Here is a 26,272-nt window from a genome sequence, read left to right as displayed (position 1 = left end):
ACTCTTTCCTTCATACAACGCCGGCACTCGTTTTCCCGTCACGCTTTGCGCCAGGCCCGCGCGCGCCGCCGCCCCGCCCCCTTTCCCCTCGGCCCTGACAATCCATGTCTTATCATTTCTGAGGTAAATCTAAGATGGCGGCCGTGGGCGCTGCGGCCGGGGCAGCCGGTGGCTCCGGCGCCGCCGCCGCGGCCTCTTCCTCCGCAACGGCGACGACGACGGCGCCTCCGCCCCCGCCCGCCTCTTCCTCCTCGGTGTCCGCGACCACGGCTCCGTCGTCGTCGTCCGCGGCGGCGCCTCAGCCTCCGTCGGGCGGGCCGCCCGGCGGGGCTGAGGCGGCGGCGGGAGGAGGAGGCGGCGGAGACGGCAATGGCGGCGGCTCGTCGTCGTCCTCGGCCTCCTCTTCCGCGGCCGGAGGCCCTCCGTCGTCGTCGTCTCCCGCGGCCGCGGCGGCCTCTTCGTCGTCGGGCGGCTCCTCGGAGTCGTGGTACGTGGCGCTGCTGGGCCTGGCCGAGCACTTCCGCACCTCCAGCCCGCCCAAGGTGCGCCTCTGCGTCCACTGCCTGCAGGCCGTGCTGCCCAGGAAGCCGCCGGCGCGCGTCGAGGCCCGGACCCACCTGCAGCTCGGCTCCGTCCTTTACCACCACACGCGGAACGGCGAGCAGGCGCGCAGCCACCTCGAGAAGGCGGTGAGGGAAGGCCGGGGACACACGGGCATATGTGGGGGGCGGGCGGGGGGCGTATGTGTGCAGGCGTGTGAGATACACAGTTGCAGAGAGAGCACGAGCTTGTATTTCCCGTACGCGTGTGTGTGTGTATAGAGAGAGAGAGAGGCTGTGCGTGCACATTCGTGTTTGTGTGCCCGTGTGGGATGCCATGCATTGTGTGAAGATGCGTACACATACATATATGCATATATGTGTGCATGCACTGTATGTCCAGATTACAGATACACTGTATTTATGTTGCACGTGGATTTACAGGTGGTGCTATATGTATGGAGAGAGAGAATATATGGTGTGTGCATACACACACACACACACACACACACACACATATATATATATAGAGAGAGAGACTTTAGCTATAATTCCATTGAAAAGACACAGATGAGAATAAAAGCAGCACAGGGCCAGCAGTCGTTTCCCAAAAGCCTGTTGGAACAGGAAGGTCTTCAGCAACAAGAAGGGCTGAAGGACAGCAAAGGAGGGAGCCAGTTTGGCTTCTCTAGGAAGGGAGCAGTGAATGAGAAGGCTGTCACACAGAGAGAGAGAGATAAGTTTTGTCTGTGCACGTGTATATGTCATAATAATAATAATAATGTTATTTATATCCCGCCCTCTGGCCAGAGCCAGGCTCAGGGCGGCTAACACCAGTAAAATTCCAATAAAAACATAATAAATAAAAATCAACATAATGATTTTGATTTTTTGATAATGGGGGGGGGGGACAATTTAAAATACAGGTGAAAATGCAATTTACAGCCTCATTTTAAAAGTAGCCCATAGATCAAAACCGTAAGGGGAGGGAAACATAAGGGTCAGACTGAGTCCAAACCAAAGGCCAGGCGGAACAGCTCTGTCTTGATGTCAAGTCCCGCAGGGCCCTAGTTGAGGCCAATCTAACCACCTTGCATCTTGGGACCTCCAGAGTGTTGTCATTTATGGACCTTAAGGTCCTCCATGGGGCATACCAGGAGAGGCTGTCCCATAAGTATGTGGGTCCTAGGCCGCATAGGGCTTCAAGGTCAAAACCAGCACCTTAAACCTGACCCTGTACTCCACCGGGAGCCAGTGCAGTTGGTAAAGCACTGGATGAATGTGATCCCGTGGCAAGGACCCTGTAAGGAGCCTCGCCGCAGCATTCTGCACCCGCTGGAGTTTCTGGGTCAGCTTCAAGGGCAGCCCTGTGTAGAGCGAGTTACAATAATCAAGCCTGGAGAGAGAGAGAGAGAGAGAGTGATTTGCCCATGTGCGTGTATTGCATTTTGTGGGGGATGGTGTATATATACACATACACACTGATACGATTTATTTTGCTTGTGCGTGAGAGAGACAGTGCATATATGTGTTTATATATTACAGAGAGAATGTTATGTGCGTGCACAAGTGTTTGTGTGTATGCATGCATGTGTGATGTGGAGGGGTGTTACATTTTAATGTCATGTGTGTGTTTGTCGTGTGTTGCATGTCCAGGAAGGGGACGCGGAGTATTTTTACATCAGTGTGGATGTATATATCTTGTGTGTGTGTGTTTCGGGATGGATGTCAAGTATTTATATTAGGTGCATGTTATGTGTGTGGATGTGATAGTGGATGTTATGAAGCAGGCATCCCCAACCTTCGGCCCTCCAGATGTTTTGGACTACAATTCTCATCATCCCTGACCACTGGTCCTGTTAGCTAGGGATCATGGGAGTTGTAGGCCAAAATATCTGTAGGGCCGCAGGTTGGGGGTGCCTGTTATACAGTTTGCTAGGTGTAGATATATCGGGGTGGGGGGAGTGTGCCGTCAGCATATGTTGCAGTTATTTTTCTGTTTCCCAAGGTGGAGAACAACAACAAAAAATTCAAAAAGTTCTTCAGCTACTGTCTCTGATAGGATAACAATCCCCTGCCCTCATTGGGCTGTATTTTTTGCCCTCATAATTTTTTGTTTTGTTTCAAAAAACATATTTGTCCTTTTGCAAACTTCATGGTTTCGCAGAGCATGTTGATACCCACCCCCATCTCTCTGTTGTTGGCCGTTTTTGGCTATGGTCCATTGGCGTCCTCATCCCCAGTTCAGTGTTAAACAGGAAGGGCAGGAAGAAAGCTTGAACTCCTTGTATTATTACAATGGTGTAGGAATTTCTTGACAGCTGCCCAAAATTCTCCCATTTTGTTAAAATGTTACATGCAGACATACAGGAAGGGGTTTGAGCTACGTAATTTCCCCTGCTGTGCATACATATAGCAGTGCCTATGTGGAACAGTGAGAAGGAGAGACCTTGAGGTCGCGGTGTGTTAGAGAATAAGCAGAAGGTTGAAAGGGCCCCTATTGCCTGTTGTGTTTGGTGGTGTGAGCTGCCTCAGTTAATAGAAGGGAGAGCAAAGAGAACACCCTTGAAAAGGAACAACAGAGCAGGAGGAAGCAACTCAGTAGGAGTGTAGAAAGCTGCACTGAGTCAGTCAACATTGGTCAACCTAGCTCAGTACTGTCTACACTGATTGGCAGCTGCTTGGGGGTTTCAGGCAAAAAGTCTTTTCTCAGCCTTGCCTGGAGATGTCGTTGGGGATTGAACCTGGGACCTTCTGCATGCAAAGCAGGGGCTGTATGTCTGAGCTGGAGCCCTTTAGGGGGAGGAGGAGAAGAAGAGTTTGGATTTGCTATCCCGCTTTATCACTACTAAGGAGTCTCAAAGCAGTCTCTCAGCCCCACAAGAAACACTCTGTGAGGTGAGTGGGGCTGAGAGACTTCAAAGAAGTGTGACTAGCCCAAGGTCACCCAGAAGCTGCAGGTGGAGGAGCAGAGACACGAACCCGGTTCACCAGATTACAAGTCTACCGCTCTTAACCACCACACCTACACTGGATAAAGTAGGTGTGGGGGCATCCCATGAATGAACTGAGACCATCAGCAAGTGTGGGGGGAGAATGAAAGTGGACTGTGGACTTTTTCAAAAGAAAGAAAGAGAAGTGAAAGGTGGACACCCAAAAAGGGTGTTCTGTTCATCTTATATTTCCAGTAGGAAGCCCCATCGCTCAGTGGTTAGAGCACCTGCTTTGCGTTCAGGCGGTCCCCTGTTCAATTCCTGGCATCTCCAAGCAGGACAGGGAGAGACTCTGTTCTGAATCTCTGGAGAGAAACATTGCTACGTCTAGCTCAGTAGAAGGCAGCTTCCTATGTCCCTGTTGTGGAAAGGATTAAAATATGGTGTGAGGGACAAGACAGCTCAGTAGTGACAACTCAAAGCTGTCTCAAAGTCTTCCCCTTCCATTTATGTCGAGAGCTTCATTTTTGTTGATTCCAGAATACCTCATTTCTCTCTGTTTCTCTTACAGTGGCTGATATCACAGCAAGTATCCTTTTTTCTGGTCTCATGAAAACTGGGGTTTTGCTTCTTGGAGGGGAAAACACAACTACGTGTCAACAGAGAGTTTAACAAGCCCCATTGATTCCATGCTTTGGTTTTGTTAATATAAATTTCGAGAAGCAACTGTGCTCCCTGTTTTTTGGATACCCCTTAAAACAATTGCTCCACCATTTTTTTTTACTATATTAGCTTAACTTGGATGCTGTCAGATTCCGCAGTTTGAGGATGTCAAATTTGAAGCTGCCAGCCTGCTGTCGGAGCTGTATTGTCAAGAGGTAAGCAGAGAAAGAATATTTCCCACTCGGTACTTCAAATCCCAAAGTTCAGTGGGGTCAGCAGCCAGAGAAGACTTAGAAAGGTGCTGCTTGTGGGCTTCCCATGAGGTCATCTCGTTGGACACTGAGATCAGAGTGCTGAACTAGATGGGCCTTTGGCCTGATGTGGCAGCCAGGCTCTTGCAGTTTTATTGCTTGCTGATAGATGGGATTGCATGTCGGAGTGGTCTGTGGTGGCAGGCAAGAGACAGAGCGCTCGGTTGATCCTGAGTGCCTAGCAGAGTGCAAGAGGACAGACACTCCTTCCATGCTCAGATTGGGTTACTCAGAATGGGACAGAGCTCTTTCTCAACATTCCTGGGGATCATTGGCTCTTGACTGTTTTCACACACTAATACCTAATCCTGTATAATTCTATTAGTTATGTATTATCTGTGCAAGCTAAATGAATTTCAAGAACCAAAATACTTTTTATGTGCAGTCTCAGCAGGAGTGCTGAAAAACGTTACAGTTAATTGTTGTTGCTTGTGTTCACTTACCCCACTGCCATTCTCACAGTTGTGAAGAATAGCCCTACGTTACAAATAGTCCATGTGACCATTAAGAAAAAGAGGTAGGGATTGGCCAATAGATATATGGACTGGATCAAGTAACTTTTCTTCTTTAAGTTCTCAAAGTTCTTCACCTAGCTCAAGGTTGTTATCTGCACTAGCCAAATGTTTAACTCAGAGTCAATCACAGTCAGTCCATCATTTGAAAAATAAGACTTTAGAGCTGTCTTGCCCCCAAAATGGCAACTAGACATTCTGGTTTGGCGGCTTCAACCTTGGTTTAAGGAGCCATTTGGCTCCTGTCTTCTATATCTGAATTTCTAATCAGTAATACCTAGGTTCCCAAACGCCTTGGTTTCTGAACTTCGGAAGTCGAACAGACTTCTGGAATGGATTCCATTCAACTTCCAAGGTACATCTGTACTGGCTGAAGTTCTTAGCTCAGTCTGACATCTTCTTGTTGATTCTCCTATTTTGGGTTAGAACTTTGGGTTTATATTTATATCCTTTATATCCATATTTTTTTTTAATTTGATGTTTTGTTTCAGAACTCTGTTGACACTGCAAAACCCCTGCTTCGTAAAGCCATCCAGATTTCACAGCAGACTCCATACTGGCACTGCCGCCTCCTCTTCCAGCTGGCGGTATGCTTATTTTAAGCCAAGGGTGGTGAGCCATTTTCAGCCAGAGGACTGTGTTTCCTTCTGTGTGACCTTAAGTGGGGCTGTGTGTTAGTGGTGGGTGGGGCCAGAGGCAAAAGTGGGCAGATCAGTTTACTTACTCAAAGAATTGTAGAGTTGGAAGGGATCACGAGGGACATCTAGCCCAACCCCCTGCAATGCAGGAATCTTTTGCACAAGATGGGGCTTGAACCCACTACCCTGAGATTAAGAATCTCATGCTCTGCTGAATGATTTGTTTTCATTGATTAAACTCTCTACTTACTTGTCACTCAAAGGGTTTCCCAGTGGCTTACATTGAGTGTGTGTGTAGGTGTATGTATATATATGTGTGTGTATGTACAGTGGTGCCTCGCAAGACGAAATTAATCCGTTCCGCGAGTCTCTTCGTCTAGCGGTTTTTTCGTCTTGCGAAGCAACCCTATTAGCAGATTAGCGCTATTAGCGGTTTAGCGGCTATTAAAGGCTTAGCGGATTAGCGGCTAAAAGGCTATTAGCGGCTTAGAAAAGGGGGGGGGAGCGGGGAAAAATCGGAACACTCGCAAGACGTTTTCGTCTTGCAAAGCAAGCCCATAGGGAAAATCTTTTTGCGAAGCAGCTCAAAAACGGAAAACCCTTTCGTCTAGCGGGTTTTCCGTCTTGCGAGGCATTCGTTTTGCGGGGCACCACTGTATATGCATAATTGCATTGTAGAATATATACGATATAACACATTTATATTTCATACAACATGTTGAGGAAACAAATGAAAAACCACCAGCCCCTCCCCCAACAGTAATAGAAAACTCAATACTGACACTGTCAGCTTCTGCAGTTAGCTGTAGGATCAGATTTGAAAGGAAGAAGCCTACTTTCGAAATGTAACTCTGTGTGTATTTCTTTCCCCATTTAGCAACTTCACACACTTGAAAAAGATTTGGTGTCTGCTTGTGACCTCCTGGGGGTTGGAGCAGAATACGCCCGTGTGGTAGGGTCGGAATATACAAGGTGAGTCCTTTCTTATGAGGCAACTGGTCTTTTGCCACCAAAGTTGATGGAGTTTGGGCGCGGGGGCCGGGATTATTAGGGGACTCATTCAACCTTCCAAGAGAGAGTTACAAAGCTTCCTTGGGGCTGCTTAGTTGTCACAGGCTCATGATGGGGGCCTTCTCAGTGGTGGTTCCCTGCTTGTGGAATGTCCTCTCTCTCTCTCTCTCTCATTATCAGCTTTCAGGAGGAATTGAAAAGTATTCCTGTTCACCCAAGCATAAGATGGCCAAAAGATACTGTTCCTGGCAGCCTTGAAGTTATTAGCTGTCAGAGAATAGAATTGTTTTAAGATGCTTGCTTTTAATTGTGTTTAGATGTTTGCTTGTAATTGTGTTTAGATGTTTTAAATAAATTAAGCTCATTGCAGTGGAAAGGCATGGTATAAAAACTTTAATTGAAAGTTCTTAGCTTCCTTGCACTTCTGGTTGTCTTGCCTGTATTTTAGAATCTTCAGTTTGTTATTTTTTCCTCCTTTCAGAGCCCTGTTTCTGCTAAGCAAAGGCATGGTAAGTTCCATGTGTGTTTGGAGAAATGGGTTTAAATAGTTCTGGATTTGCTAGATTGCAAACCTGCAGATGGGCAGTTCAGCTGTGGCCTACAAATAGAAGGCTGCATTAAGCCACACATCACCCTAAACATATCCTTAATGCAGAAGTTGGCAGCCTGTGGTGCCCCCCCCCACAGATGTTTCCAATAACTATTGCGGCCAATGGTCAGGGGCGATGATGGGAGTTGTAATTCAGCAGCATCTGGAGGGTGGCAGGTTCCCTATCCCCAACCTTAGAAGTCGTATTCTCTACTGAGAGTAGGGAATGCTTATCCTTGGATCAAGGACAGGGACATCTCTGGCCCTCTGGATCTTGGACTCCAGCATCCACTTGCATGGCTGGTGGTCCCATGCTGCTAGTTCAGCAGGATATGTAGAGCCACAGATGTTCCTCCATCTCTGATCTAGTTCTTGCTGCTTGCTTGAATCCTTGAATTAAGATAAAAATACAGAAATAAATGGGGTGCAGCCCAGCAAGGCTCTGCTTATATTCTTACCACACAGCCTTGAAACCCAAATGGCATGTTGTGGGGATGTTTTAAAACAAATAATGTTGGTTATATCCAGCATCTGCTCTACAGAGTAGTACAGTGGTGCCTCGGGTTACATACGCTTCAGGTTACAGACTCCGCTAGCCCAGAAATAGTACCTCAGGTTAATAACTTTGCTTCCGGATGAGAACAGAAATTGTGCTCCGGTGGTGCGGCAGCAGCAGGAGGCCCCATTAGCTTAAGTGGTGCTTCAGGTTAAGAACAGTTTCAGGTTAAGAACGGACCTCCGGAACGAATTAAGTACTTAACCCGAGGTACTACTGTACTATTATTTTATTCATTCATTCAGTTTATATACTGCCCTTCATCAGAAGCCCCTAGGGTGGTGTACAACATTAAAAACACATTACAGAATATCAGTGATAAAAATATAAAAAGTCAACTGATGGACAGCCTAATAATGAAATAGTCATCATAATAACAGTCCTCTCCCCCACACTTTCTCATTCACACAGTGAAATTGAAATCAATGAACGTGACTAATTTGGGTCCATTAATTTTCAGTGGGTCTATTCTGAGTAGGGCTGATGTTTGATATCACTGTATTTTTTAAATCAAGAGGTCATGAGTTCTAGTAAATGTTCCCATGAAAAATAACAATGTTTGGAAATGCAAGTTTTGACAAAGCGCAACATCTTAAGTTAATTTTAAGACTTTATTAAGAGTATTAGCTGTTATGAGAAAGGAAAGGGAGGAATTTGCACCTTATGGGATAAGAACTCATACAACCTCTTGTGATGACAATTGCTAAACACTGGAGGACTTTAAGTGTTAACCTGACTGCTGCAGTATGTCACCTGGCACTAATGGAAAAGCTAACTCACAAACGCCAGATGACTTGAACAAACCATATGCACATTTTATGCCAGTAAAACCAATATATTGTTTTTTGGTGGGGATGACCACCATTCGGGGGGGGGGGGCTTAGAGCTTTTCCTTTTAATTACCTGGAACAAAACAATAGAAACATTAAAAAAAACAAAACCAAAAAACTTGGGTGACATGAATGAATTTATCCTTCTTGTTTGGCCTGCAGCCTTCTCAAATGTTTCTCTGGAGCCCTCCGGACCAGATTTAGAATTCTAAAGTAGTCACATGACAGGCAAGGTTTACTTTGATCTTCTGATTGCAGCCATTTTATTTCCTTTTTTGCCTCTTCCCTCCTTTTTTTCATACTCGTCAGCTGCTCCTTATGGAGAGGAAGTTACAAGAGGTGCATCCACTGCTTACGTTGTGCGGGCAGATAGTGGAGAACTGGCAGGGGAACCCCATCCAGAAGGAGTCTCTGCGAGTCTTCTTCTTGGTGCTGCAAGTGACACATTACCTGGATGCTGGTCAGGTGAGTGGAAGGCACTACAGATGCCTGGTAGTTTCCCCCTCCCCCATCCTTGCATCCTGCAGTGGTTAGAAGCAAAAAACTTGTAGTGGCAAGCTTAGCTATGTCTTCTTGGAACTAAGTCTTTTTGAATTCACTTCGGCTTGCTCCCAGATAAGTGAGGTTAGGATTGGAGCCTTTGGGTTGTATTCAAGCAAATATTATTGGGGCTAGTCCAGTGTTTCCCAAACTTGGGTCGCAAGCTGTTTTTTGACTATAACTCCCATCATCCCTAGCTAGCAAGCCCAGTGGTTAGGGATGATGGGAATTGTAGTCTGAAAACAGCTTGAGAGGGAGTGTGGTGTAGTGGTTAAGAGCGGTAGACTCGTGATCTGGTGAACCGGGTTCGCGTCTCCGCTCCTCCACATGCAGCTGCTGGGTGACCTTGGGCCAGTCACACTTCTGTGAAGTCTCTCAGCCCCACTCACCTCACAGAGTGTTTGTTGTGGGGGAGGAAGGGAAAGGAGAATGTTAGCCACTTTGAGACTCCTTAGGGTAGTGATAAAGCGGGATATCAAATCCAAACTCCTCTTCTTCTTGAGACCCAAGTTTGGGAAACACTGGACCCATTGAAATGAATAGGCCTCGGTTAAGTCATCTCCAATCATTTCAGTGGCTTGTATCCAACTAAGGCACCCTTGTGCCACTTTCACGCTATACATTTGAAGCCCTCTGACAGCACCTTAGCAGTCATGCCCCCCCCCCAAGAATTATGGGAGCTGTAGTTTGCTGAGGGTGCTGGGAGTTGTTTGGAGGCCCCCATTCCTCTTTGAGAGCTATGACTCCCAGAGTGCTTTAATAATCATTCCCTCTTCCCAGAGTACTCTCCTTTTTTAAAAACAAAACAAAACCCTCTTGACTGATTTTTCACCCACAAAAAAGCCTTACAGATTTTAACATAGACCATAAATTACTTTTTCCCCTTACATGGTTTCCATATTTACCTTTGAATGCTGCCTGTTTCATATACACTATTCAATACATACAGTTTAACCTATTTATTTTAATAATTGATGCTGTTGCTCATATTTCATCTCCCTTTAGTAGTTTCCAGTCCTCAAGGATTTTTTTGTAATTTTGGTCTCTAATTTTTGCTGTTAATCTTGCCAGTTCTGCATACTCCTATCATTTTCAAAAGCCATTCTTCCTTTGTTGGAACCTCTCCTCCTTTTCATCTTCGGTCGTACAGTATTTGTGCTGCTGTCGTTATATACTTAAATAAGTTAACCAACTCTTTTGTTACATCATTATCTGTAATTCCGAAAAGAAAACTTCGAGTTTCTTGGGATTCCCAGGGCACTCTCCTAACAACTTAGAAATCTGCTTTACAATTGAACTGCATCCAGGTTGCAGCCTGGACCCTCACCAGCAGTGCCATGACAGCTTTGTAGCCAAGAGGGGTAGCAGGAGAGAAGGAAGGCAGCTGGGAGAGGAACAGAGGGGAAGTCCTCTCCCCACCCCACCCCCTCATTCAATGGGATTAATAATCATTGTATACTGCCCCTCATCCGTAGATCTCAGGGCGCTTCACAACATTAAAATCAGCAGGTGGCAGCTTTTCTCTTTGCTGAGGCAACCCCTTCCTTTCCCCAGGTGAAGAGTGTCAAGCCTTGCCTGAAGCAGCTCCAGCAGTGCATCCAGACCATCTCCACCCTCCATGACGACGAGATCCTGCCCAGCAACCCTGCTGACCTCTTCCACTGGCTACCCAAGGAGCACATGTGTGTGCTGGTCTACCTGGTGAGCCGCTCAATGCACTTGTGACCCCAAGATTGGGGCCACATCCTAGGAAGTTATACCAGTGTTGCACTACTGTTCTGTCCAGGTCACAGGGGCCGCCTGGCCCATGGTAGGGGAGGCCAAAGGCTTGGTTTATATCCAGTGTTAGTCCTACTCAGAGTAGATCTACTGGAAATTTATGTCCATTTAATTTCAATGGGTCTAACTGTGTAGAACTTAAAATGCAATGCATGTGACTCATACCAGATACACACTAAGGCTGGGTGATACATCAGTATATCCTCCAAAACTGTTTTGAAGTCCATATCATGATAACAGTTTCATAATTTTTGACCTGGCAATGTATCACAAATCATGATATATATATATGTATGTACCATGCAAAAATCACAATGTGGGGAAAACCGTGAAGCCAGCCAACGTTTTGCTCGATTCCTGCAGCTCCTATTAACTGCCAGCTCAGCTCTCCCCTGCGGGAAATACAAGAGCAGGTTTCTTTCAGTTTTTGGGCAGCTCATGAAAAATTCTCTTTTATAGCCCTTGGTGGGAAAGTGGGTCAAGTTATCTTTGCTGTGAGGGATGAGTGTGACAACTCACAGTGGAGTACATCGTTCATCGTTCTCTCTCCCCCCCCCCCCCCAATTCTCATTTAACCCTCACAGCAATCCTGCAGTGACTGCAGTGAATGTCATCCCAGACCAGGATTTGAACTCTGGTCTGCCAGGTCCCAGTCCAGCACTTGTAACCATTACACCACTGGCTCTTTTGTTTTCTTGCAGAATGATGGCAAAAGGCTTCTGTTTGTTTGTTTCCACAGGTGACAGTGATGCACTCAATGCAGGCCGGATACTTGGAGAAGGCACAGAAGTACACGGACAAGGCGCTTATGCAGCTGGAGAAACTCAAAAGTGAGCAGCAGGAATGATTTTCTTCCCTGCCCATGTCTTTGTTCTTTTGAGATTCCGTGCTTGGAATGCTCACCATGTGCATGTTAAATCTCTACCAGAGGGTGTCCTTCTCCCCCACCCCCAAAACGCACCTCCCCTTTATCACTGCCACCTTTTTTGTGGAGGGTTGTCAGTCCCCTTTTCTAAGGCCAGTCATACCCCCATCTCCAACCCACTACCAGCAAATACCATTTACCGTATTTTTCTGTGTATAAGACGACCCCTATTTTTTTAACCCAAAATTAAGTTGTTTAGCATTTTTTGGGGGGGGGGAGGTGACTTCCACCAATCGCTCACCCACTTGCCCGCCACTGCCGATTGCACACTTCGCTGCAGCCACCAGTTGTCTGCCCACTTGCCGCCACCAGCAGCCCACCCGCCCACTTGCCATAGCCGCCAATTGCTGCGGCCACAGCCAATTGCCAGCAGCCACCAATCACCTGCCCAATCACCACTGCCAATCTCCTGCTTGCTGCTGCCATTAATCGCACGTCCCCCCTCTGCATTCACTATCTGTGTGTAAGACGACACCCAATTTTTTGCCTATTTTTTAAGCAAAAAGATCGTCTTGTACACAGAAAAATATGGTATCCTTTTGTTACTACAACGTCAACCAAGTTCTATTTGTAAGCATATGTGAATGAGCGAGTTTTCTTTATTCCCCTCTGGGACTTCAGAAATGCAAGGACCCCTCGCCTCACTGCTTCTGGCATATCCCTTTTTGGTGTGCTCAGTTCCGCCCCCCCCTCCCCATTGGAAAGGAGGCTGGGGCCAGAAGGTGGCTTTGCCAGCCCAAAGAAGTGCCCATAGAATATCAAGATTGCTGAGCAGCTCTTTCCACTTGCCCTTGGAGAGGCTGTCACAGCTGCTTTTGCCCTCCTCTCCACCCACACTAAAGGTGCCACCATTTCTTTTTCACTTCCAGTGCTGGACTGCAGCCCTATCTTGTCTTCCTTCCAAGTGATTTTGTTGGAACACATCATCATGTGCCGCCTCGTGACGGGTCACAAAGCCACAGCCCTGCAGGAGGTAGAGCCCAGTTTCTGTATTCCAGGGGTTTCTGCTTTATATTCTTTATTGGAAAATAAAAAGTACAAAATTAACAAGTGTGCAGTAGGGTTATAAAAACGATTTCCTATATCATAAAGGGATGAACTTTTTCTTAGAAACACTGAAAAAGGGACTAATTCTTCTCAGTTGCGACAAAAGGTCACCCCAAAATGAAGAGTTGAAATCACCGTATATGTAACGTTACTACTCATAAGTATCAGCACTCTTAAAAACTTTATGGAGCTATTTAGAATTTTTACATCTGTAAAAGAACTTTGAAAAGCATCAGAAAAGCACTGGAAGCAGGAGACATCCATACTCCAGATACCAAAAAGTAATCCATGTGCAGAACGTGCAATCCAAGTGATGTGGGAATGTTATGGTGCTTGTGGTAGAAGCAAAGACAAAGTACAACCACGATTTATTCTAAGCAATAATAAGTGATTCACAGTGTACAAAACATTGTACAAATATTAGAAAATTTGCAAACTCAAATTTTCCTATATACATGCTAGTCGTATTACATAATGCATTATACAGTTACATATACAAAAATTGATTTATTGATATTGGGGTGACCTTTTTTCAAAAGATTTGGAAATGACAGTTCATTCCTTTGTTTTTAGGCAAAAGTTTATCTAAATAAGCTACAGGAACATCAGGTTGTAAAAAAGTTATAAGCCTAGTGTGCAGAGTAAGGTAAGACACAAAAAATAAGAAACAAGAAATAGTAGAAATAGAAAACAAAAAAAGAGAAGAAAAAAGATATTGTGAAATTACGGTATTATTGTAGTTAACCAGACCTTAATCTAATATGGTATTTATAAAAATAAATTCCAGGGATTCCTTTTTCACATCCTTTGAGGGTAGAGGAGCAGGCAAAGCCCCGCTGTGCTTGCTGAAGGCGCAGCAGCACTGAGAAGCTCTTAGTGCAGCCTGGAGTTGGTAGGAGCTGCAGTCCAGAACAGCTGATAGCAGTTACAGCTCATTAGATTCTTGCATTGCAGGGGGTTGGACTAGATGACCATCGGATCCCTTCCAGCTCTACAATTCTGTGATCAGGAGGGGGGCTGTGGTTTGGCAAAGGCTGTCTTAGCACAGGGGTGGGCAGCCCAAGGGCCACACTCTCTGCTGGATAACCTTCCAGGGGCCACATGGTGGGTGGGGCCAGAGGCAAAAGTGGGTGGGACAACAGGTAAACATTTTAGCTTTGTAGAGCAGGACACACTTCTCTGTCCTTGGTCCGGTCAATCAAGAGGCATCATTGGAGTGCAAGGAAACAATCCCAGCAAGGCAAGAACCCTCAAGGGGCTGGAGGCCAGAAAGGGGGTGGCTGGTCTGGGGGGAAGCCCCAAGGCCAGTGGCGTAGCGTGGGGGGTGCAGGGGGGGGCCGGGCGCAACATTTGGGGGGGGCGCGCTCGCACTCGCAGCTCTCTGCCCCTACCTGGCTCACTCACTCTCTCTCACTGCAGTGCTGGCTGTGCGAATCTGATCCGAGCCGCTGGGTCGCCGCCCACTGTAGAGGGGGTGGGTGCCAGGCGTGCGGTGCGGAGAGAGAGCGAGGGACTATCTGGGGGAGGGACAGTGCAGCGGCCGCCCAGCGCAGCGCTGAGCGCGGGAGAGAACCACACCAGACCAGACCAGGCAGCAGCAAGAAGAAGCTGGCAGCGGCGGCAGGTTAGGGGGCGCAAATTACTTGCCTTGCCCCGGGTTAGGGGGCGCAAATTACTTGCCTTGCCCCGGGTGCTGACAACGCACGCTACGCCGCTGCCCAAGGCTCCCCCACCTTGAGGAGAGAGGGGTGTTCTACTGCAGCAGCAGCAGTACTGCAGACATCACTTAGCTGGGGCTGGTGAAAGATGGTGGAGGAATGGCAGGCAGAGGGCAGGAGGTGACCCTCCTGGGGCTTTGTGGGGGAAAGATCCGCCAGTGTGGGAAAGAAACCCACAGCACTGACTTAAATGCCACCTCTCCCTCCCATTTGCCTCGTCTTCCAAAAGATCTCCCAGGTTTGCCAGCTCTGCCAGCAGTCTCCTCGGCTCTTTTCAAACCACGCAGCTCAGCTCCACACTCTGCTGGTAAGTATAGCAGCCTGAGTTTGATGGGGATATGCTCTTTGCTGTGATTCCCTTCCAGCTATACAATGCATAGAAGATTTCTTTTTAAAAAAAAAAATTAAGCCCAACAGACTCTGTCTTTCTTCTTCTTAAGCCATGTATTTGGGGCAGGGGCGGGTGGGGGGTAAACCTCCTTCAACTTATCCAGTTAAAAAAATTTTGTTGTTATATTTTATTGTTTTAAGCAACTTACATTGATTTATTTGCAGTATTTATAAACTGTTTTCCAGGCGGACTGTAGAAAGCAGTTTGCCTAAGATTATTGCAGCGATAAGCATTGAATTTTTAAAAGCTGCAAGAGAATAGAAAAGACAAATTATTAGTTCAGAAAAAGCTACTCCTGCTTCTTCGCCCCTTCCAGTTCTCTGAAAGTAAACTTGGGGGGGGTCCCTGCTCTATTCCTTTGCAGTGAGGAGAGGGGATTGTTCGTTTCTATTTTCTATCAAGTTTCATGCCAAAAGGGATTTATACCCACTGCTGCTTCTATGCTCTCTCCCACCCCACCCCTCTCTCTAGAGGCCAGAGTTGTTGAACCTTGGAATGTTAATTTCTCTCTTTCCCTCGCAGGGGCTGTACTGCATTTCCGTAAACTGCATGGACAACGCGGAAGCTCAGTTCACCACAGCACTCAGGGTAAGGCTGGGTTCAGTGTCTCAACACAGAGCCAGAAATTGGCTTCCTGTATCCAGGCATGCTCCTTCAAACACAGTTCCTTAACAAAAGTGGGAAATCCTGCCTTCTATGAGTTGGGTGGTGGTTGTTTTTAGTCATGTTCTGACTTTGCCTTTCTTCCTCTTCCCCACACCCACAGCTCACCACCCACCAGGAATTGTGGGCTTTCATCGTGACTAACCTGGCGAGCGTCTACATCAGGGAGGGGAACCGGCATCAAGAGGTAGGACGATTCCCTTGGCTTCAGTCCTGGACTTGCCTTTCAGAGCACTGGTTGGGAACATCTATGGAATCCCAACACCCTCATCCTACCAGTGTGGCCAGTGGTCAGGGCTGATTATGGTTGCTGGTAGTCCAGCAACACCTGAGAAAGCCACAGGTGTACCCCTTTGCTGTTTTTAATGTGTATTGCTGAACATTAAACCTCCTTCCTCTTTTTCTCCTCTCCTCTAGCTTTACAGTTTATTGGAAAGAATAAATCCAGATCACAACTTCCCTGTGAGGTATGTGCGCCAGTTATGCTTGGAAGCAAATAGATTTATGGGTTAGTAGTGACCAGTGTTTGAAATTATCTATTGGCCACTTGCAACCAAGTGAAGATGCCTGGGCGCAAGGATGGTGCCTGATGTCTCCACCATCTGGGGATCATTGGATCTGGACTGTTTTCACACCCTAATACCCTATTCCATAGAATTCTATCCATTATATTTTATCTGCACAATAGAGAACAAATTTCTGGAACCAAGATGCTTTTATTGTGCAGCCTCAGCAGAAGCAGTTACCATTAAGAAAAAAGGTCCAAATAGGCCAATAGATATGTGGACTGCCCCTGCATCAGGTGGTTTTCTTCCTGATGTTCTCAAAGCTCTTATCCTAGCTCAAGATTGTCATCTTAACTAGCCAAATGTTTAACTGAGAATCAATCACAATCAGTCCATTATTTGAAAAATAAGACTTTAGAGCCATCTTTCCCCCAAATGGCAAATAGACATTCTGTTTTGAATGAATGCTTCTTATTATGGCCAAACAGCCAGCATACAGCATTCCATCTTGGTGACTGCAACCTTGGTTTACAGAGCCATTTGGCGACTAGCTTATATATTTACGTTTCTAACACTAGTAGTGACCACCTGACACAAGCAAGTGCTTTTTATTTTCATTCCTATTCCTTTTATTTCCTTTATGCTCCACCGTTCCCTCCAAGTAGCTCACGGTGGTATAAACATTTCTCCCCCTTCTCATTTAATCCCCACAACAACCCTGTGAGGTAGGTTAACGCTGAGCATGAGTGACTGGCCCCCAAGGCAACCCAGTGAGCTTCATGGCCAAGTGGGGATTGGAGCCCTTGGGTCTTCCCACACTCTACTACCTGATGCTGGCTCTAAAACCTTTGCAGACCCCTGAGGTGAGCGCTCTCTTTGCGCACCAGAATAACTGCATGTCAATAAGCCTAGAAGTGCTGGCGTTTCCATTGAGTCACACAGCAGCAGCTTTAAGTTTCCCCTGATTGGCCAGCGGAAGCAAGGCAGCCACCAATAGCAGCAGCAAAATGCTTTGACATCGAACCTCGCAGTAGACAGCTTTGTCATAGTCCACCTGCTTCGTTGGCTGTAGCGTAAAAACAAGCCCAACACACATTGCCTGCTATTGCAGGCTTTTACTGCTCAGCTGATCTGGAAGCCCTGGGGGCATCTCTTTCTCATGCTGTTCCCAGGTTTGGCTGGCTCCATCATTATATACCTTTAGGTGCCAAGCAAAAATGTCCCTCTTTAACCAGATCTTATCCAATGCTCTTTTAAAATGTGTTGGGGAGGGGGGATTATTGGGTGGTTCTTGTTTTTGTTTTTATTATGTATTTTTTGCCTTTATGTTGTGAACCACCCTGAGACCTACAGGTATAGGGCAGTATACAAATTTTAGTAATAATAATATAAACACAGTTTCCATGCCTTAATCCACTTGCATGGGTAGATTCTGAAGAAGAATAGCAAACACACACTGAACCAGACCATTGGTCCCTCTAGTTCAACACTGTCTGCACGGACGGGCAATGGCTCACCCAGCCCTGTGTTACCCAAGGTCTCCAGGGATTGAACATGGGACCTTTTGAATGCAAGGCAGAAGTGTCCTGTGGATGAGAAAGTTTGGGAACTATTGGGCTTAGAGGTTTACAAAGCAGAGTCTGGATTATTTTTGCCTCTTGGCGGTGGTTGATTAAAATGCTGCAACTCCCAAGTACAGCCTCTGCTTGTGCCTTCCCCAGTCTCTGCATCAAGAGTGAATTGCCATCACTGCCCATCAATTGCCATTAATGCCCATTTCTTTGTTGTTGCATCTGCCTCTCCTCCAGCTCCCACTGCCTGAGAGCCGCAGCCTTCTACATCCGAGGTCTCTTTTCCTTTTTCCAAGGGAGGTACAACGAAGCCAAGTGAGTCGTGTGGGGTTGGTTGGCTGGCTGCTCCAGCTTATGCAGAGGGAGGGAGAAAGCAAGTGAGGGCAGAGAATGAGAATGGGGCTGCTTAGTTGGGTGTGCCTGGTTTTTGATGGCACTTAGTGAAGTCAAGTGGCAACCTGCCTCTCCACTGCATCCTGTGCAGAGGTGGGTTATTGGAAGGAATGACAGTGGGGGTGGGAAACCCTCATTGTTCTGACAAAGCTGGGGTGATAGGCACAAGTAGGCATCCCCTAGCCTGTTCCTCTTTTTGGAGAGATCGCTCTGTCCTCTTCCCCCTCCCAGCAAACTTGGATTACTACTATTACTATTACTATTATCATTATGTAAAGTGTTATGTATCCTGCTGTTCAGCCAAGGGCAGCTTGCATAGAATCAAAACAAGGCAGTCCCTGGTGCCCATACAATCTGCATAAGCCCCATGACACACAAGGGAAAAGGGAGAGGGAGAGAAGAAGAAGATCAAAACAGGCAGCAATTCCTAATGCGTAGTTCCCTACACTGACCAGCTGGCAAAGGTCATCGGCAGGAGGTGCCTGATGGAGCTGGGCCCCCAGCAAAGATGATGGAGTCAGCCTTCTGCTTCCCCTCTCTCCCAGTGAGGTAGCCAGCGAGTGTTCTGGTTTTCACACATTCTTTTGGAAACCGAACGTCCGACAGGGTTTCCGCAGCTTCCGATTGGCTGCAGGTGCTTCATGCAGCCAATCAGAAGCCACGCTTTGGTTTCCAAACGTTTTGGGAATGGAACAGAGTTCCAGAACAGATTCCAACTTCCAAGGTATGACTGTATCAGTGTCTGATTTTAAATTGTTGTGAGCTATTTTGGGGACTTAGGATAAGAGGCAGGTAATACATCCTCCTCATTATCAGCCAAATTCCAAAGGTCTCCAGTCTCCTCAGTTGCAGGCAAGAGACTGGCAGAATGGCAACACCATCAGCTTTGCTCCTTAACAGTCCCCTAGAAATCCACAGAACATTTTTTTTGGGGGGGGGGGGAATACCCACCTTGCAGGGAGGGTGTTAGTGGGGGATTCCAGCTTTTTAAGTGCCTCTGGTCACTGGACAAAAACCAGCAGGGCTTATTGCATTCCAGTTGTCACTTCAGGCTCCTCCTTTTCTTTCCGACAGGCGTTTTCTGCGGGAGACGTTGAAAATGTCAAATGCGGAAGACCTGAATCGGTTAACAGCCTGCTCCCTCGTCCTCCTGGGTCACATCTTCTATGTGTTGGGGAATCACAGGGTGAGCAGCACAGGCTCTCTAGAATCGTGCTCTTGTCAATGTTTCACTTCTCCTCTGTCACCAAAGGGGACTGGAGCGTGGAATCAATCCAGCTTAAGAATGCCGCCGAGCAATGCTCTCCATTCCCCTGAGCTCGTCAGGCCTCTGCTTACAAAATTGCCAAGAAAGCAGCGGTGCCTCGAGAGTATATTGGGCACATTGTGACACTCGCAATCAGTTGCCAACTTTTGTAATGTGGTTTGCTTATTTGTATGTGTTGTGGGGGGGGGAGATGCACATAATAGATGTCCAAGGGTTTGCTGAAGAGATTGGAACTGTAAATCCCCCCCCCTGCCTCACATCCCTTTTAAACTGGTGGAGTCATAGAATATATGAATCATAGAATATATGATAGAGTTGGAAGGGACCCAAAGGCCATCTAGTCCAACCCCCTGTAATACAGGAATCACAGCTAAAGCATTCAACCTTCATTTAAAAACTGCCAGTGAAGCATAGTCCATCACCTAAGGTAGTTCGTTCCACCACTGAACAGCTATTACCATCTGGAAAGTTCTTCCTAATGTTTAGCCAAAATCTCGGGTCATCCCCTCTGGAGCAGCAGAAAACAAGCTCATCTTGTCTTCCATGTTATCTTATCTTCTCATTCTAAACACCCCCAACTCCCTCAACCGTTCCTCACAAGGCTTGGTTTCCAGGACCTTGATCATTTGGGTCGCTCTCCACACTGTTGGAGTGCAGACAGTAATTTCCCCCACTGTACATAAATAAGTCCTACAGATAACTGTCCACGTGTTTAGAACAGTTGCTTCCAAAGTGCTGCCTTTGGAGAACTCTGCTAGGCTGCCGCAAGAAGTGAATTGATGGGATTATTTAAGCCCTCGGTGAGGAAGAGGGAGCCTCCTGCATCTCTGTGTAGATTGGCTGCTCTGGAGTTGCTTCCGTTTAGAGCTGGATAATTCTGCCACCTGAGGTGTGGGTTGGAATACTCATCCAGTCGCAGCAACGCACTCAGTGGAGCTCCTCAGAGGAGGCTGCGCACCGTGTCTCTGTAGGAACCTATGATCTGGAGGTGGAATAGTGACTCGCACAGGAACGTGGTGGGTACCACTCATTCTTACCCATCCGTACATCAAAATCAAAACTTGGAAGAGTGCTTGAGCTATCAGAAGTTTAGAAAATACTACTGTTTGGGGGTGGGGGAAGTCCAGTTTGCTCAAGCTGCCTTGCAGCTTTCCTGCATAGCAGGAGGTTGGACTAGATGAGCTCTTGGGTCTCTTCCTGCTCTACAGTACTGTGATTCCAAACGGTGTTTGTGTGCTGCCACTGGGGTTGAGGCATTCTGGAATTCCATTCTTGGGAGTCTTTTAAGAGGTGGCAGGCACAGCCCACTCCTGCGGTTTGGTGTGGGGCATTTCATGCAGAAATTTGGAAGTGGGGGTGGATTTGTCCACATGTGATTTGCTCACAACCTTTGATCCAAGGCTCTGCTACCCCTAGGAGAGTAACAACATGGTGGTTCCTGCCATGCAGTTGGCAAGCAAGATCCCAGACATGTCCGTGCAGCTGTGGTCATCGGCTCTCCTGCGAGGTAAGTGTCAGAGAAGGCGGGTGAGTGGCAGAGCAGCTGCCTGGCATGCAGAAGGACCCCAGCTCAATCGCTGATGGCATGTTTTGTTTCAAAAGGGGCAGTTAGCAGATGGCGAGACCCTGGAGAGCACCTGCCAGTCAAGAGTATACAATACTGCGCTAGATAGACCAAGAGCCTGACTTGTTTTTTGTGTGCTGCCTTTAAACTTCCTGCCAAACTGTCCTTGAGGGTGAACTCTCTTCCTAGTTATTGGAGGGGGGAGAGAGACTTTCCCCCTTCCTCCAGGTGCCTGATAATCAACTTTGATTGGAGAGGGGGAAAGTCTTCGCTTTTCAATCACTGCAAAATAAGGCCTCTTAAAGAAAGAAAGAGGGCAAAGGGTTAATATGCAGGGTTTTTTTTTTTTGTTTGGGAACAGTCGGGATGCCACATTCAAATTCAGAACCTTTGCTTCATTCCTGGTACAGAAAATGAAATGTTGGCCATTTCCTGGGCTTCCCAAGGACCCTCCATGCAGCTACCATATACGTGTATATCATCTTATTTTATTGCCATGTTTGCTCTGCCACATGGCAGGCAGAGACTCATTCTTCTTTCATGGGAACTTATTTCCATTTTTGTGCATAAAGAATCTTATATGAACAACTTAATCATCTTTTGGGGGAATTCTGTCTCTATAATCCCTAAGATAAAAGCTTCCAGGGTTTTGTTTTGTTTTTTGTATAATCACTTTAAACATCTTTTTTATTCTATATCATTTGCCAAAAAGCCCTTTCTAAATCTGTGTATATATTTTACACCTGGATCTTCTTGGGGAGATATTGGGAAAAGTTCTGACTGTGTGGCCTATTGCCCTTGGCTCTGGTTGGTGTTCTAGTAAAAAGGCAAATTAGGCCTGACAGGCCAAATGCCTGCCTACCTCCCTAACATTGCACCATCTTTGTGGGTTGGTGCTTCTGAAATGGACAGAGACTAGGTGTGTAACCCCACCGGGAGTCTGCCATCTCACTCTCCTTTCCTTTTTTCTCCCTTCCCTCTGCGGAAAAAAAGACCTGAACAAAGCCTGTGGGAACGCCATTGATGCCCACGAAGCCGCGCAGATGCACCAGAACTTCTCTCAGCAGCTTCTGCAGGACCACATTGAGGCCTGCAGTCTCCCAGAGCACAACCTCATCACGGTATGTCAGACCCTCCGGACGTTGATGGATTCTGGACCCCAGCCGCCTCCACTGTAGCTCATGTTCAGGGGGCGATAGGAGGCCAGCAGCATCTGTTTCCCAGCTTGCCTTTATATTGGCATCCTGAACTTCCGGATTTGAGCTGGTTTCGGGTGCCCCTTTAAATGTGTTGTGGGGGGGGGGTTATTGGTTTGCTGTTAGTCTTATTTCTGCCGTGTCTTTCATGGTTTTAATATTGTAATTCTGTGTTGTGGACCACCCTGAGATCTACGGGTCAAGGGTGGTATATAAATTTTAATGGTGACAATTATTATTATAATTAATCCTCTGAATGTCGTTCGCTGGGCAGAGTCGCCACCGTTGCTCTTCAGTCCCTGCTCGTGGGATTCCCTTTGAGGCATCTGGTGGCCACTGTGAGAACAGGATGCTGGACTAGATGGGCTGCAGGGCAGTTCTTATGGATGGCTTTAAAAATATATTAGATCAGTTCATGGAGGAGGACAAGGCTGTGCTCCCCCTCCACTCTTGGGAAGGCCGTCTGCCCTGGAATACCAGTTGCTGGGGATCACAGGTGGGGAGAGTTGTTGCTGTTGTGCTTAGGCTCTTCTTGTGGGTTTCCAATTGTGGAAGGAGGCCTGCTGTGTTAAAATTATTGTTTTAACAGGGATGGGGGTTTAACTTGGGTGGGTGCTGTTTTATTTGGAGGATGGGATGGTGGGGGTTTAACTTCTTGTTAAATGTTATAGGTTAATTGGATATTTTTATTTGTGAGCTGGAGTATTGTTTAGGGGCTTTGGTTGGGGAGTGTATTGTTTATTAGTGTGTATGCTGCATATGATGCTTTTTGAGTAGCAAAGTGGCTAGTAAACTCTACTTAAATGTAAACAGTCAAGCATCCCCATAATACAGGCTGCTAAATGATACTGGTTTTGAGGGTAATATAACATTTCCCACTTTGGTTGCTTACTGACCCTGAGCTTGTGTGTGTGTTTCTCCACCTGCAGTGGACAGACGGACCCCCACCTGTACAGTTCCAGGCGCAGAACGGACCCACCACCAGTCTGGCCAGCCTGTTGTGAAAGGAGGCCGATGTGCAGTCTTCACTCGGAGAAGAGGAGGCGACGGAGTTGGGGTTTTTCTTACGCTGAGCTTTTTTTAAACAGACAGTGGGCTGCAGATTCCTTGCCTTGCAAGTGTTGCGTTAGGGAAGGATACTTCACAGACTTGCAGGATAGCATGGCCACTCTCAGCTCCTTCTTACGGTCTCTGTGTTTTGCCTGGATTGCAGGTGTGTGTGTGTGTGTCTGCACACAATTGTGCGAAGGGGTTTTGATACATCCGTTCCCTGACCCAGAATTAGGTTTTACGCAATTCACATGGAAAAGGGTTCTTTCCATTAAGCTGATTCTTTTCGGCAAAACTTTACAGACAATTTTCTAATGAAGGAAAAAAACTGGGTGTGGGGAAGCAGGGGAGAAAACCACCCAGCTAATTTGAACTGCCTGTTATAATGTCACATCCTTGCATTTTAACTGGCACACTCCCAAGGCTGTTACGTTTGTTTTTTTGAAGGAAATGAATTTGGTGGTCCGGTAGCCACCAGCCAACACGGACTGTGCTTTCCCTAACAGTTGACTCCTTTTAGCTTGGCATATAGTAGAAAGAACTGTGCATAGAAGCAAAGTGAAAATTGAGTTTGGGGCACTTCAGGGAACATTTGTTCCATGTTCCTGGGGACGGGAGGCTTGGGCAGTTCATGCGGGAGAGCAGATCGCAACTACTACTGAATCTGCCGGGTCGGCTCCCCCCCCCCCATGATAAATCTCTTTCCCTTTAATTGCTTTTTCATCTTTGTTTCTTAAAAGCAAAACAGAACACCCAGATCAGTGATTTCCCACTGAGAAGGCAAGCTCATCAAACCTTGTCCTTTCCCTTTCCGTAGCTCCTGAGGTTCATAGATGCAGGCTGCCCCAGTTGCCATACCTCCAGCTTACCAGAGCCAAGTGCCCCTTGCCCGCCCCCACCTTTTACCAAGGTGGCTTAGAAAGGACCCTGTTTCTCTCAGCCCTCTTGTCCTCAATGGAGAAAGTGGGAGCAAGAAGGAGTGAAGGCTTGGCTTGGATGTGCCTGCATAGATGGACACCAAGGGGCACCAGAGAAGCGCAGGGTGTGGTACTGGGGCCAGAGTTCAGTGCATGTAGAATCTCCTCTCTCTTTCTCAAAAAGGCAGATTCCCAGCCCTCAGTGGACTTGAAAGTTTTCTGCGGGCAATTATGTTCCGAGATCGTAGAAATCAAGAGGCTTTCCTGTGTTGGGATAAAAGTGTGGCCTTGCCCTGCTCTGGCTAACAAAAACAAGAATATTTTATGCAAAGTACTAAAACTAGTTATGCGTTGTGATCAATTTGCATAATTTAATCGTGTTGCAGAATCCTGCTTTTCTTGGTGCAGAACTTCTGTTTTTAGCACAGGGACACAGTCATGCTTTTAGTGTGCGTGTGTGGGTTTTTGTTTTTAAAAAGGAAATATTTCCTTTCAACCAGATTAACTTGAGCATTCAATCATGGATTTTTCAAATCAAGAATACAGTCGTACCTCTGCTTACATTTCCCTCCGGTTACGTAAACTTCGGGATACGTAAGCGGCAAACCCGGAAGTATATTTCTGGGTTTTTGCCCCGCGTGCATGCTCAGAAGCGCTCTACTGCTGTGCGCATGTGCGCAGAAGCAGTCTCTCCAGTTTCAAAAACCTCGGGGTCCGGCCAGACCTCCACAACGGATCCCATCCACAACCGGAGGTACCACTGTATTCATAAACTGAAAAAATGACCTGTGTCCTCTATCTAATCATGTTCTCTCGTGAGGCTGCTTCATTCTGCTACTGAAACCTGTTGCAGACCCTCCAGGTTTTCTGGAGATGGTTGATGATGTGCAAAAAAAAAGTCCCAGCAGGGAAGTTGCTTTCAGTGTCTGCAGAGGGTTTGGAAGTAATGCCTCAAAGAAGCTGAGTGTGTTGGCTCAGTAGAGCGGAGTCTCTGCTTCTCTTACCCCTAGAAGAGATCATGAACTGAAGCTTCCCTTCAGCCTTGAGCTGTGTCTTTCTCATCCTTGCAGTGACCCTCGGACCTGCTTTTTCTCTGACAGACTTGTCCTACACTTGGGATAAAGAGCACCAGAGTTACCAAATGTTCCAGGAAGGTGTTGAGACCAGTGATAATAGACCTGTTGCCTTTTGCGGGGGGGGGGGGGGAGTGTTTAGCTCCTCCTTTCCTCAGTTGCTTTTTCAGCTGAGACCCAAGTCAAGCTGGATCTGCAAACCTGACATTTCTGCAAACCCTTTTGAATGGAATGGAACTTTCATTTGCTTGTTTGTCTGAGGGCAGCACAGAAGGATGGCCTATTCCCAGGATTTTCAGGCAAAGGGGAGGCGATGATTATGTTGATTTTCCCAGATCAGGGACCAGAAGTGTATACTGCCGCAGAGGCTGAACTCTTCACCCTCCCTCTGCCCCCACCTCCAAGACACCCTTCGGGCACCATCTCTAGAGTTAACAAGAGGACAGGTTGTTCAATATTGGCATTAGTATTTTTATTTTTTTAAAAAAAGAGAGAGGAAAAAGTGGTATTAGTGACAAATTAAGCATGTTTTGACAAATGTGCTTGAGAGGCATTAAGTGGTTCTTACAACTTGGAAAAAAGCACTAAGTTGATCCTGAGAGAAATCTTCCACACTTTGGGTTAGAAACTCCCCACCCCTTTGGGGAAGCCCCGTGTTGAAATCGCTTGGAGGGGTTGGCTCTATCAGGCCGTGTGTTGAGTATGTCTGCTGTAATACCTGCGCCCCCCTCCCCAAAAGTTTCCCACCTGCCCACCCCATCCCAGCAGACCCCTGTCTTACGACCAGGGGCCCCACCTTCCCAGAAAACCCTCATTTGGGCCAGTTAGGTGGGCACCTTTGTAACTTTGCACAGTTAAAAGTGTGGCACCCGCTCAACTTGATGTGAGAAATTATTTGCTTGGTCACTCTTAACAGTCCTCCTCTCTCCTGCTGATGTCAGGCTCTCTGTGAAAGAGTTCTTTTTATGTACTTAAAAAAAGAAAGTGCGCTTTAGTAAATTTGTACAGTTTTGTCTTTTAGCCTTTTTCCAAAAAAGTGTTTAATCTTTTCCTAGCGATAACGTGCAGACATTAAAAAAAATGTACAGTG

General features: G+C 46.9%; 1 protein-coding gene and 1 long non-coding RNA gene across 2 annotated transcripts; both read left to right on the top strand.

The window, feature by feature from the left end:
* Window positions 1-27: 27 nt before the first annotated feature.
* MAU2 (MAU2 sister chromatid cohesion factor) lies at window positions 28-26,272 on the top strand. The gene is made up of 19 exons (XM_083483804.1): window positions 28-689; window positions 4,044-4,061; window positions 4,285-4,350; window positions 5,450-5,545; window positions 6,474-6,568; window positions 7,089-7,116; window positions 8,892-9,047; window positions 10,677-10,823; window positions 11,641-11,731; window positions 12,696-12,799; window positions 14,821-14,898; window positions 15,505-15,570; window positions 15,749-15,832; window positions 16,063-16,112; window positions 17,960-18,037; window positions 19,190-19,301; window positions 20,799-20,889; window positions 21,940-22,067; window positions 23,072-26,272. The coding sequence occupies exons 1-19, from the start codon at window positions 135-137 to the stop codon at window positions 23,144-23,146; spliced, it is 2,118 nt and encodes a 705-aa protein (XP_083339930.1). The 5' UTR covers window positions 28-134; the 3' UTR covers window positions 23,147-26,272.
* On the top strand, window positions 1,456-2,531 carry LOC310697651. The gene is made up of 2 exons (XR_014521138.1): window positions 1,456-1,721; window positions 2,196-2,531. It is a non-coding gene; the product is annotated as an uncharacterized lncRNA (long non-coding RNA).

This window comes from Podarcis liolepis, assembly GCF_965112155.1.
Source record: "Podarcis liolepis genome assembly, chromosome: 18".
NCBI lineage: Eukaryota > Metazoa > Chordata > Lepidosauria > Squamata > Lacertidae > Podarcis > Podarcis liolepis.
The sequence above is the reverse complement of the archived record's forward strand: the minus strand, read 5'-3'. Positions and strand labels throughout refer to the sequence as shown.